General features: G+C 39.6%; 1 protein-coding gene across 5 annotated transcripts in view; it reads left to right on the top strand.

Annotated features, from left to right (window-relative positions):
* EPN2 (epsin 2) overlaps positions 1 to 12,152 on the top strand; it is a 64,586-nt gene that overhangs the window by 41,610 nt on the left and 10,824 nt on the right. For all 5 annotated transcript variants that reach the window (XM_055706748.1, XM_055706749.1, XM_055706746.1 and 2 more), the window contains 3 exons: positions 7,799 to 7,911; positions 9,422 to 9,514; positions 9,779 to 9,935. In XM_055706748.1, coding sequence (XP_055562723.1) covers positions 7,799 to 7,911; positions 9,422 to 9,514; positions 9,779 to 9,935 — 363 coding nt within the window. The remainder of the gene's footprint in view (positions 1 to 7,798; positions 7,912 to 9,421; positions 9,515 to 9,778; positions 9,936 to 12,152) is intronic.

Raw genomic sequence — 12,152 nt, 5'->3', positions numbered from 1 at the left:
ATTAAAAATGTACATCCACCCTCTTTGCTAAATATTTAACATGTCTTATTAACATTCAAATATAAATAAAGTTTGGGAGAGCATAACAGCCTTTTTATCAACATACCTAAATGAAGTGTTTAATCTCCCAGTGTTTTGGTATTAATGCGTTTTACTTTTGTTCCTTGCTAGATGCAATGGGTAGGGATTGCAGATTTTGAGAATGCATTCCACTTACTTGAAAAAATTGTGTTTGGCTATAAAATCTCCTCATTTTTTGATACTTTCTGGCAGAAGAAAAGAGGTCTGAGATGGCTGAGAGAGCTTAATAGTTACTCCAGGACAGATCACTAGGGGAAAAAGTGACTTCCAGTAGATAATGTGTCTGGATTATGCATGAGGGATCTCTTCCGCCTTCTGTCAGTTAGTGAAAGTGCCATATTGGATAACTCAGTGGACCCTTTTTTGTTCAGTTTCTTCAGAATGTTGAATTAGCTGTGCTCTACAGCATCGACTGTAAACACTGCAATACTCTAACCTAGCTTCTTAAGCATGGGTGTAGGTTTGTATCTGACAGTGCATGTAAGAATTGGGTTTTGCTTTTGATGTTGAGCCAGAATTTTTTTCTTGTAGAGCTACAGGTCTTTGTGTTCCAGATTTATCCTTTACAAAAAAATAAAAGCAGTATTGATAGCCTGTGTAGCATGAGAGCATTCAAGATGGAAAAAGGATCTCTTGACTGATGTACCACTATCCCTCTGATACAGGCAAGACACACTGGCAAATAAGGACATTCTTCCCTGTTCCCTTGCAGATATTTTCATCTCTAACAGTCCTTTAGAAACTGTGGAAAGTGAAATGGTGAAGCATAATAGTTTTTAATAAAATCCTTTCCCCCAAAGCTTTGCCTTAATGGCTTTGTTGGCCCTGAAGATCTCTGTGCTGTAAAGCTTGTATAATTCTAGGGAATACATTAAGCATGTGAATATTACTGAGTATTGATGCAAACATTTATAAAAGTATTAGTATGGTTTTGCTATCTAGACTCATAATCTGTAAATGGAAGCCAAGAGAGGTACTGTAAAGCTAAAGCAAAAATAAAGCTCCTCCCAACCTCCATCTTGTCAACAATATCTGATACTGGGGACAATTGGCTGTCTTCCAGCTTTAAGCCAGGGGCAATTAATGTTCAGATTATGAGCTATTAAGTATTTAATGTCAAAATACATAGAAATTTTTATTTATTTTGGAAAATATGTAAATTGTTTTATTTTGTGTTAAGGGAATGTTCTTACGTGGTGCTGAAACTAAACCTACTGAGGAGAGGAAGGAATGCAAGGTCAATATTTGAAGTATTTTGGAGTAGTTCCCTACCCCAATCTGTCTTTTTGTTGAAATACTGTCTTTATGCTAGATCAGTCACCCAATTTTGAAAACTTGTTCCTAGCCTTGTTTCATCTGCAGCTGCCAGTGACCACTTCCAATAGGATTCTGGATTTGTGGCTGCATGGGGAGAAGTAGGGTGTTCTTAATATAGACCTCTTAAGTCTGAACTATTATACTGTTTCAAGCCTTGGAGTGCATTTGTTGCAGTTTATTGGTCTTGATAAAGCCGTTCATGTACTCTCTTTTAAGTATTCTTTCAGCAGAGGCTTACACAGGAGTATTACTCTGTCGCTACACTGGAGGGGTCAGCGTGGCAGAACTGTAACCCACAGTCCCTGCTGTGTGGCAGACAGTTCAGAGTACCTGCAAGATGCTGTGGTTGGGCACCTTGGGCCTGCAGAAGCACTTGGGAGAGGGGGCAAGAGTGTAGGGACTCGGATTACTTTGTTCTTTCTCACTGTCTTGGGAGCAGGTTAGTGGTGTGGTCTTTAGCAGACCTATCTGGGTTGTCACAGTTGAGCTATGGCTGCTCGTGAAGTGAGCAGTGTAGTCTGCTGCAGCTGCTTGTGGCTGGGATGGTTGCAGAAGTTGGAAAAATTATGGAAAAATACTCTACCTAGAGGGAAGTGACTGACAAAGCCAATTCCTTGGCACCCCTGCCCCCCAGAAGATAGTGCGTTTGAATTAGTTTCAGCTTTGAAGGATCCCTGGAAAGTGCTTGGTCCTCTCCCTGGACTGCCTTCATCTTTTAAAACCAAGTTCACTAAAGCCCCACTTTTTAGATAGGTCCAGTCCTCTTATGCCTAAATGAGGACCTACCTTATTATTTGGCATTGTACACATGTCGTTTGCTTTAGCCATCTGCTGCCTTGGGTTTGGATTGCACTTAGAAATGTTGGCAGAGCAAGACTGGTGTGCGTTTTAATGTCCTGATTTCATTTACACAAATGCAGCAGAGTACGGAACAACGCAACGTGCACAGTGTGACCTGATTTTAGAGGGGCACTTTGCCTGGAGGTAGGCTGGTTGGCTGAGAAATCATATTTATTATACATACAGCCTATTTCATAAAAGATTGGTGAAAGATGGACTGAAAAGGGTTTTTATGGATCTTGTGAAATGCAGTCTGTTAACCTTACCTATAAAGATTTTTGGGAGCAATTTTCTTTAGCTGAAATAATGAGGTTTTATATTTCCAGTCATTATTCACATTAAGTTGACTCATTTAGAAGCAGTTCTGTGAAGCGTCAGCAAGTTTGTGTTCACTCATCTCTTTCAGCTTTGTCTCCCCTTTTGCTTGGAGTAGAAAATAATTCAGAGGAAATACTGATGTGGGTTTGACGCTATAGGAGATTCATAACACTACTGTCTTTAACATTATTTTTTTTTTTTTATAATCTGCTCTGCATCTTTGCAGGTTGGAATATATTTCTGGCCTTCGGCATATCATCCAGTAATGAGTCTAGATGAGCTGTATGGATAATTTCTGTAGTTTGAGTGCTGAAGAACGTGGTAGACTCCTGTGTTAGCTGTCAGATGTCACTTGACAACTTGAGTTAATCCTCTCATCATACTTTTTTCTGGTGTTCTAAGTAAAGGTGGGAGATGCCATTCATGTAACCCGGCTCCTATAGTTGCAATAAATTACCCAAGTCTATTAAGATGAGCATAGGGATCACCTGAGAGAAAAAATGCTCTTTAACCAAAATGAGCCTTAAGGATTTGTTCAGTATTAAATGAATTTCAAAAGTGCTGTCTGCTTCAGTGCAGTTAGAAAATCATGCAGTAAAGCTGATCAGCTCCACTGTGTCACTTTAATAGGTGCAATTAATTCTCTTCTTGTATTTGAAAGATCTCTTTAATTCCCAGTGGAAAGGTGGATTACACAATTCCAAGATTAAGCAGTTTGCACATGCTCTTTCATAATATGAGAGGTTAGTTTGGCTTTTTGAAGTACCCTATCTTTATTTGAATAGTCTTTCATTTGAAGACTAACAAATGGGATCTCCACTTGGTTCCCAAGTGAATTGCTGTCGGTTTGTATCATTCTAATTTTTTAAGTCAGCCTTGGTTTTGCTTATCTTTTGTAGGTGTACCAGTTGAGTGAGGAGGCAACTTTTCTTTCTGAACAAATGTGACTAAGAACTGAATTTAATTCTTAAGAATGCCACCTGCTGGGGCTTATTTTCCATGGTGCTCTGTGCCATCACATGGTCTAGAGTGACATTTTAAAAAAATCCCCAAACCAACAAACAACAACCCTAAAAAACACCACCAGCAACAAAAAAGACCCACCCAAAACCAACTCAAAAACCCAAACAGATGCTTCTGAATGAAAATACCCAGTCTGATTTTTATACTGGGACTGATTTTTATCATTAATGTAGGCAAGGACTCTGCTTTCTAGCTGTGCACTGTATATACACATCAACTCACTAACTTAACCAAACCTATAGACATCTACAGAGGGCTTTTAATATAGTTGAAATATAGTAGATTACCCATAGATATGTATCAAAGACGTCATAGCTGGTACTAGAGACAGATGGTGGAGCTGAATCCTGCTTTAGTGATTAACTGAGGTTGGAAATCATTTCCTTGCACTGCAGCTAGAGTCTTGATGAGAAGACAGCCCGGTGGCTTGTCTCCCTGCAGAAGCAGATACCCACGCAGTTGCTTCTGAGCAGCCTAGGCAGGCTGGGATCTCCAAATTCTCAAAGCAGCAACAAAGCAGGGCTTAGCAGGTCAGAATTGATCTATTGAGTCCCATCTTACATAAACATCTGAGTTAACTGTCATGTGCTGTGGGATAAGAGATTCTTTGTGTGGCGGCGATACTGTTACTAAGGCAATAACCTTTATGCTAGATCCTCGCAACTAAACATTAGTGCAGGATGGGGCCAATACAGAAGGGTAGTTATAATACTGCAGGAATTTAGGAGTGAAGGTGCTGGATAAAACATGTCAGATTACTACCAAGGACAGAGTTTAGAATTTCCCTTAATTCTTTTTCAAAAGATATGCTGGCAGCTATTTAATGTAGATGGTTTTATAACCACTGTGGAAGTTTAAATGTAAAATAGGAAAATTTTTTATCATTTTTTCTTTGTAGTGTGAGGCCCAAGGAAGAATGTAAAATTGGCCATTTTTTTAAAATTTTTTTTTTTTTTGTAAAAGGAGCTCTGAAGTGCCTTTAGAGTTAATAAAACCAAGTAGAATGAATTGCTGAAAAGCCTAAAAGTGAAAATCAATAAGCTATATCTGTGAGACCCCTTATTATCTGTGTTCAGATCCTGGAGCCACTGAATGCTGGTCTCTGTTGGGAGCTGTGAGGTAATGTAGCTCTCTGCCAAAGCAAGCCTGCGATTCCCCTGCGCGGCTGGGAGGCGAGGACCCACCGTGGGAGGGCGAGTGAGATGCTTGGAGCAGGATGCGGTCCCTGCTTCTTGCAGCTTTTGAGTGCAAAAAAGCTGCACGCTGTTAAAAGATGAAACTGATGAGCACTTTGAGTAAGCAGTTCTTCTTGTGGAAATGGGAGGAAAATCAACATTGAGTTAACCCATTTCACATCATCTTAAAGTCATTCTACTATCAGCTTCTAAGTTGTTATGGAATGTAGTTCTGTCAACAGAGATGGAAAAACTCGTATGCAGAAAGTACAGGAAATCACATTCTTTCTCACAATTGCAGTTCAAGAAACAGAAGACTGGAGGGTACCTGCTTGATCATAGCCCAGTTGCCATCTGTTCTCAGGTGACTGTGCTGGTGTCCCATATGTACGCTTATCCAGCTTGGTTTTTAAACCAGTTACGACTCTTTCCTTCTATAATTCCTGCTGGAAAGCTGCTTCTATTTGTCACTCAGCTTTACTCATGGTCAATTTCTACCGTCATTCGTTCTTGCCCCTTTATCTTAAATAGCTTTTCTCACTCCATAGTATTTGCAAGCCTGATGTATTTAGCAACCATAAACTGCTCAATCTTCCTTTGGTGAAGATAAACACGTAAAATATTCTCTGTGCTCAGAAGGGAAGTGTTTCTACATACATTCTGTTTTGAAATAGTCTGTTGTGGATTTGAATGACTAGAATTGGATTTGGTACGTCTGAATTCCATCTAATGCTTTGATGCAGTAGTGCTGATGTTAGCAATAGCTGGTTTAGGTTGGTGGCTGGGAGTTACCATGTACTAAAGAATGTTCTCTACATCTCTGTCACTTGCAATTGATGCTCTCAGTTAGTAGAAGGTGGTTGTCAAAGGAGATATTTTTCTTTCTCTGTATCATTCCATTTGCCTTTTCATGTTTTTTGTTTGGTTGTTTGTTTATATTCCTGTTTCTCCCTCTAGTTTAACAATGCTTCTTAGCATTATCTTTGCACCTTCCCATAACATCCTGCATTTGTTTATTACATACTTTTTCTTAAGATTGGTCTTGAAGCCAGTTCTTGAGAAACTGTTACTAAACTTCCTTGGTGGTAGGCAGCATGATGTAATCCCTTCAGCTGGTTTTGTACCATTTCAGTTCTTACACTACTCTCTGTTTAACAGTAACATGCTATTGAGCATCAAAAAATGCTGTGCTGAGTCCACATAAATTAACTTTACTGCTTTTCCTTTTAACTGTCAAATTGGAGAAGGATCTCCATTTTTCTGTCATGGGCTACCTTTTGGTAACTTTGTGTTGAGTTTTATCCTGTTTAAAATTTTCTTTATGTTCATATTTAAGAATATTCAAATTTTACAAGCATTTTAAGGTTGTATTTTCTGTGCTGTCAGACATCCTGTTATCTGATGCCCTGTTTATTCCTACTCATAAGTCTCTGATAGTCCATATAATGTATTGGAGGGCCTGTCTTGAGACTGTTGGAGCAAAAAGTACTCATGAAGCAGGCTTAATTTAGATAACTTATATGTGAAAGTTTGAAAAAGTAATAGAGTTGAAGTACAAGTAACATCTTTATGTGAAGTAAGGAGCTTGTCTGGTTGGCTTGAAAACTACAGGATCAGCACAACCTGGAAGAATTGTTCTGGGCAATTAATTTGTCCCTTTAGAAATGGAGTGGGATGGGATGTCACACTGGGTGTATGGTAGAAAGGGAGGTCATTCCTCATTTACGGAGTGTCACCTTTCTTCTGGCCTGCCAGGTGAGAGAGAAGGTTGCACTTTTTATTTCGTAATATCATTTTGGCCTAAAACTGAGGAAGAACAAGAACAAGTCTGGGAAATATTTGGAGGATGAACGTAGTGACTGAAATAGAGGTTTTTAAAATTACAGTTTGGCACTCTAGTTTTTACATGCCCAGCTGACCTATCAAGAAGGAACTTGATTTCTTTGAGCTTGACATGCTAGTTCAGACATATGGTTCCTCTTTATTAATATGTCAATATATATTTTGCCAAACTGATTTTCATTCCAACCATTAAATACAAACTTCCTTGCCAAAGGAAGACAAAATTTCTGTGTAAATGATGTGGATGGTAGAGAATTATCTGAGAGAGCAAGTGAGCACAAAAGTTGTTTAAATACTGTGTAGTTATACACCTGCTAGTGTTGTCCCATTGAGATGGGAATTTCTGCCTGCTACCGTAGTGAAAACATCAGTAAAAGAACATTTGTGTATTAGGAAACTGTGTATTCTAGCTGTTAAGCTGGACTGTTACTCGAGGAGGAGTAGGGCAGATTAGCAGCTAGTTCTCAGCTAATAGAGGCCTTCATCCAAAGGAAGACCAACCAACCACAAAACCCAAACAACCCTCTCAACCTATATACCAAACTTCTTTTAAACAGAGAATGGTAGAGTATTTTTTGTAAATTTGGAGTATGAATAGCTGTCTTGTTTGTCTCTGAGCCTGTTTAGCAGTTAAGAATAGTTCTTTATCTGTCCCATTAAGATGGTATTATTTTACAGAAAAGTGGGTGGTATCCAATTTTACCCTGGTATTGGCCAACTCCCAGCAAATCCTTGCCAACATTGGAAGATGTAAGAAATATCAACAAATATTTTCTTGAATGATTAATTCTGTAGTTTTTTAAATCAGTGTCCTGCCCCTCAAAACTCTGATATGCTGAGACATGGTACCCAGCATTTATTGGTAATACTTCTTGATATTACAACCACACTGACACAGAAAGCCTTTGTTTTCCAGGAATGTTTTTCCTTTAAAGAATTGAACTGTCTTGCAGAGTTCTTCCTGCTTAATTGTTCTGGCTTGTTAACCTCAGCCTTGGTACAGGCTTTATCCTTGACAGTTGAGGGAGCTGATGGTGGTCAGCAAGTTGTTGACCTCTGGCTCCCAGGTAGCCCGTTGCTGGGCTTGGGGACCTTTGAGAATGGCTGTCTGAAAGTGGGGTGGTCTGGTCAGAGAAATAATGAAACCTATATCTTCTGGGGTTCTGGTGTGTTAAATTTGCTGATCTTTTTTTCTCCAACAGCTACGTCCCCTCGAGTTTCCTCGGAGCTCGAGCAGGCCCGGCCTCAGACAAGTGGGGAAGAGGAACTCCAACTGCAGCTTGCGCTGGCTATGAGCCGGGAAGTAGCAGAGCAGGTTAGTTCCTGTGTAGGTTTTCCAAAGTGTCCATGCTTTGATAGTTGAGACTACAATCCTGTTTGGTTGGTTTTTTTCTTTTCCAATGGCAGCTTGGCTTTGTTCCAGGTGGAACAGGGGGAGAGAAAAGCCATTTTGGAAGATACTTGTTTTATTTTTTTTGTTTAAATCTCTTTTTAAAGTAACTTCAGCCTCCGAGCTGTTGAGGCTAGTGGAAGATGACAATCACTTTGCAAGAAGACTTTGTGTGGGAGGATGTTAATCATCACATTACTGAAGATGTTTTCAGTTAGGAAGAACTGAAAACATTACTAGTCCTTAAAACCTTCATTAATGGGGACAGCATAAGAAATGTCAGTGAATTCTGATTGCAGTGAAATGGAATGATGTGTTCATTTGGTAAGACTGTCTGGAACAGAAGGGTGACCTGATGCAAAGTACTGGAATATGTAAAGAACCTGGTTTAAGTAACTTGGCTCCTAATCTATCACATGGGTTATGTTACTGTGATAATTCTTAGGAGGTTCGTTCTGAATCTGGAGTGAATGCTGTAGTGGTCGATATGATTTACTGCATGTTAATATGGAACAAAGTTGTTGAATCTCAGCTATGAGTGAAAATTCAAGTCAGCAGTGTTGAGTGTATGTAATATTTTAGAGGCTTCCTGTGACAACTTTAGCTAACTGCTGTATATTAAGCATTAGTATCCCTATGCTTGGAAGGGGAGACTATCACCCAGTAAACTTTGTCATTGTTGAGCAATAAAGTTAAAGAAAATAAAAATCAGAATCTTATTGATTGAAATGGCTTAAAAAAAAATCACAAGGGAAATACCAGCTGGGGGATTAGTCAACCTCTGAAAGATGATGCAAACAAAGATATTTAAAGTAGTTGAATGTACCACAAACATGGTAGTTTACAGATGTTTAAAACCTACATAATATACGTGGAGTTGGCTAGATTAATTCACTTAGCATTCTTTACAACAGTTGCATCGAGTGTGGAGGGAAGCTGAGAAAAGCCAGGAAAATGAAAGTTTAAATCACTACATACTTCAGTGGTGATGTGAATGCTTAAAAACGTTACAGTAATTTAGAGGTGGGATATTTACTTTGTCTTTAAGTTCGGTGGTGTTTCTAGCATTGTAACTGAATTTTGGAAAGAACATTTCATTTATAGCTTTCCCATTAGAAGTAAAACAACACGAGGGTAAATTTCAATCAGCAAAATAGATGTTACGGTGTTACAGGGTCAGCGTGCTCCTGACCTCTGTTTGAAGCAAGAATCACAAGAAAATTTCCCCCCCACACTTGTGCTATGTACAAGTTACAGCAAATAACCCTGGTAATCCCACTGTGCGTGCCTGTGGTGCACATCGCTCCTAGGGTGGCAGGGATTACTGCCCAGGCCTTCCCTGGCAGTGTCCTGCCAAGGGGGCTAGGACCTGGAGGGAGCAAGCAGCACAGTCTAGGCTAATGGTCTATATCAACAGTGTTGATTTCCTTTGCAGGAGGAGCGCCTCAGACGCGGAGATGATCTGAGATTACAGATGGCTCTGGAGGAGAGTCGCAGAGACACAATTAAAATTCCCAAAAAGAAGGAGGTAGTGCCTTCGACTAAGAAATTCCCGGTTATGCTGCCAAAAGCTGAAATACAGTAACACAAAATAGCTTAATAATGAGCTCTTTTATGCTTTTGGGTTTGCTTTGTTGTATAGCTTAAAGCTTCTTCCATGTGGGTTAAATTTCAAAATACTAGTCAATGCAGGTGTATAAAAGGAAAAAAATAATTGCTTCTTCACTCTCATGGGTTTTTACTTCAGACTGGTAATGCTCTTGATTAAAGCTCAGATTATTCCTGCCCTCAGCATACCACTTTGTTGGACCTAATGGATGCCCTGCCCTCGTCGGCACCGGCCCCGCAGAAAACGGAGCCTTGGGGACCTCCTGCTGTTGCAAACCAAACTGATCCCTGGGGAGGATCCACAGTTGCAGCTACTGCCTCTGACCCATGGCAATCATTTGGTAAGTATAAACTGCCAGAAGGAATGCTTCTTTAAAAGTTTTTGCTTTTTAATGTTGAGCTTTTCGAAGTTTCTCAAGGTACAATGTCATGCTTGATAACGATGGTGTGTTAGTCCATTTTGTTTGTTTCCCATACTCTAGAACTAACGTTCCTCTAACGCATTTCCAAGCAGAAACAAATGGAAATTGCACTCTTTTTAAGCAGCTGGGTTTTTGTATGTGCATTTTGAATCTTAAAGAGGAAAAGAGCGAAGCTTCTGTCATCTTTATACAGCAAAAAAATTTGTCTCAGCGGGAGCATACTCATGCTTTGACTGCTAGTTGTGTCCAGTGTCATGGATTTAGACTCTTGTCAGTACGTAAGAGTACTTAGGCACAAGGTGCTGTAGTTAAGAAGGCCATAGATCTGAATTACCGTGTCTTTAATTGCTCCTGGTGAAATATGATGTGTATACTGTCAGTACCAACTGGATTATTCTTTAAATGGAGATTTTTATACTGAACAAAATTGAGGTTCCTATTTTAAATACTTACTGTGTTCCATAAGCTTCTGATGCTAAATTAATGGAATCTATTTCTGAAGTGAAAGATCCAGTCCTTCACACATTAGAGAGCAATTAAACCCAGTTTTTTGCGTGTTTGTGTGTGTTTTGCTGCCTGTGTAGTGTGCTGTTTTATAGGTTAGCCAAGGTCTGTCCAAGGAGTTAATTCCTTTGCATAAGAAAGTTGATGATTCCTCACAGTACTTGTTAAACTTGCTATATCTGTGGAATTGGAGCTGGATCTAATTTTTGTTGGCTTTGGATTTTTTTCTTTTTGGAGGGACAGGGGGTTTCTGTGCAATGGAAGCTATTTCATGAGGACTAACAGCTTAGTTCTGCAAGTCTTGTTTCATGCTGGTGATTCTACAAGCTCTGCTATAAAGTGCTTTGAAGTCATTTGCATTAGCATTCAGCACGCCACTATAGAGATTCCTGATGAAAATTTTGAAGTTTAGTAATGAAATGCTGCTTCTTCCCCCCTGGTGGCATTAAAGGCACCTACATAGTTACTGGGCCAACTACAGTTCATTGTTCTAAGTGAAATCAGAAAAGCCCAAGTTTTTTTCTGTGGTTAAAAAACAAACAAAACCCACCTTCTTCAAATACCGTGCTCGATCTATCATCCTCTGACAAGATTTTTCTTGTATCAGTTGCAGCTGTAGCATTTCCTCTCATGGCTCCCAGCTTTATTAACGCCATAGAACAACCCCTTGTTCCAGCTTGCTGGTTACTTGGCTCCCAAGTAACTTGAGGGAGCTTGAAGATGTAAGATTTATGAATTGGACTGCTAATAAAAGAGTGGCTCATTAAACTGTATTTCTCAAATCCTGCATGTGTTTTGGCATTTCAGTAGAGATAATGGAAGCTACGGGAAGGTATCTTCCCAAGTGCTCTAATTCTGTGCACTCTTTTTTTATGAAAGAAAAGACTTTTCTTTTTTTTTTTTTTTTTTTGAAAGCTTCCGTTTATGGGAATGCTGTCATTAGCATTTCTTGTGTGACATTGCTCGTAACTCAGCACTAAGGGTAGATAAAGGAAATGTAAGTACTGGTGTGGGAATAGTTGGACTTGCTATGAGAATTGCTATGAATAGCAATTGCTACAAATAGTTGGACTTCCTACGAGAATTCTTGCTTGGAGAATTTTAGCGTTGCCTCGTCTGAAGCTGTAGCAAGACCATGCTGCCTGTTGATGAAACAAAGACCACATTGCAAACTGGAATTTGTGCCACTGTGTATAGCATTGAATTATTTTTCAAGAAAATTGTGATGCTGGGGGGTTTGTATGTATTTTTAAAAAATAAAACAGTACTCATTTGTAACTTGAAACCCACATGGTGGTTAAAGATAATAGCTATGTACTACATGGGTAATTCTGTCCTACTCATGGATTATACAGCACTCCTTTAGTAACTAAGCCATGACTAGTTGGGAAGTTTCATTGGGATGGGGGAATGTGTTTGCATGTGCTATCTGACTTGAAGGTAATTGATCACCGCAGAGTTTTCAGGCTGTGCGTTTCAAGTACTGGGTTCCCATTCCTGCACTGTGGTGGGTGGGGGGCAGCGGGGATGAATGACATGGGAGCAAAGCAAGACTGATACCTTCTGACAGAGGCCTGGCCCACTGCAAATCTGAAATGTAATTTGTTAAGCCAAAACAGTGTTATTTAATGG

Source organism: Falco cherrug, chromosome 4 (genome assembly GCF_023634085.1).
Source record: "Falco cherrug isolate bFalChe1 chromosome 4, bFalChe1.pri, whole genome shotgun sequence".
Taxonomy (NCBI): domain Eukaryota; kingdom Metazoa; phylum Chordata; class Aves; order Falconiformes; family Falconidae; genus Falco; species Falco cherrug.
The sequence above is the reverse complement of the archived record's forward strand: the minus strand, read 5'-3'. Positions and strand labels throughout refer to the sequence as shown.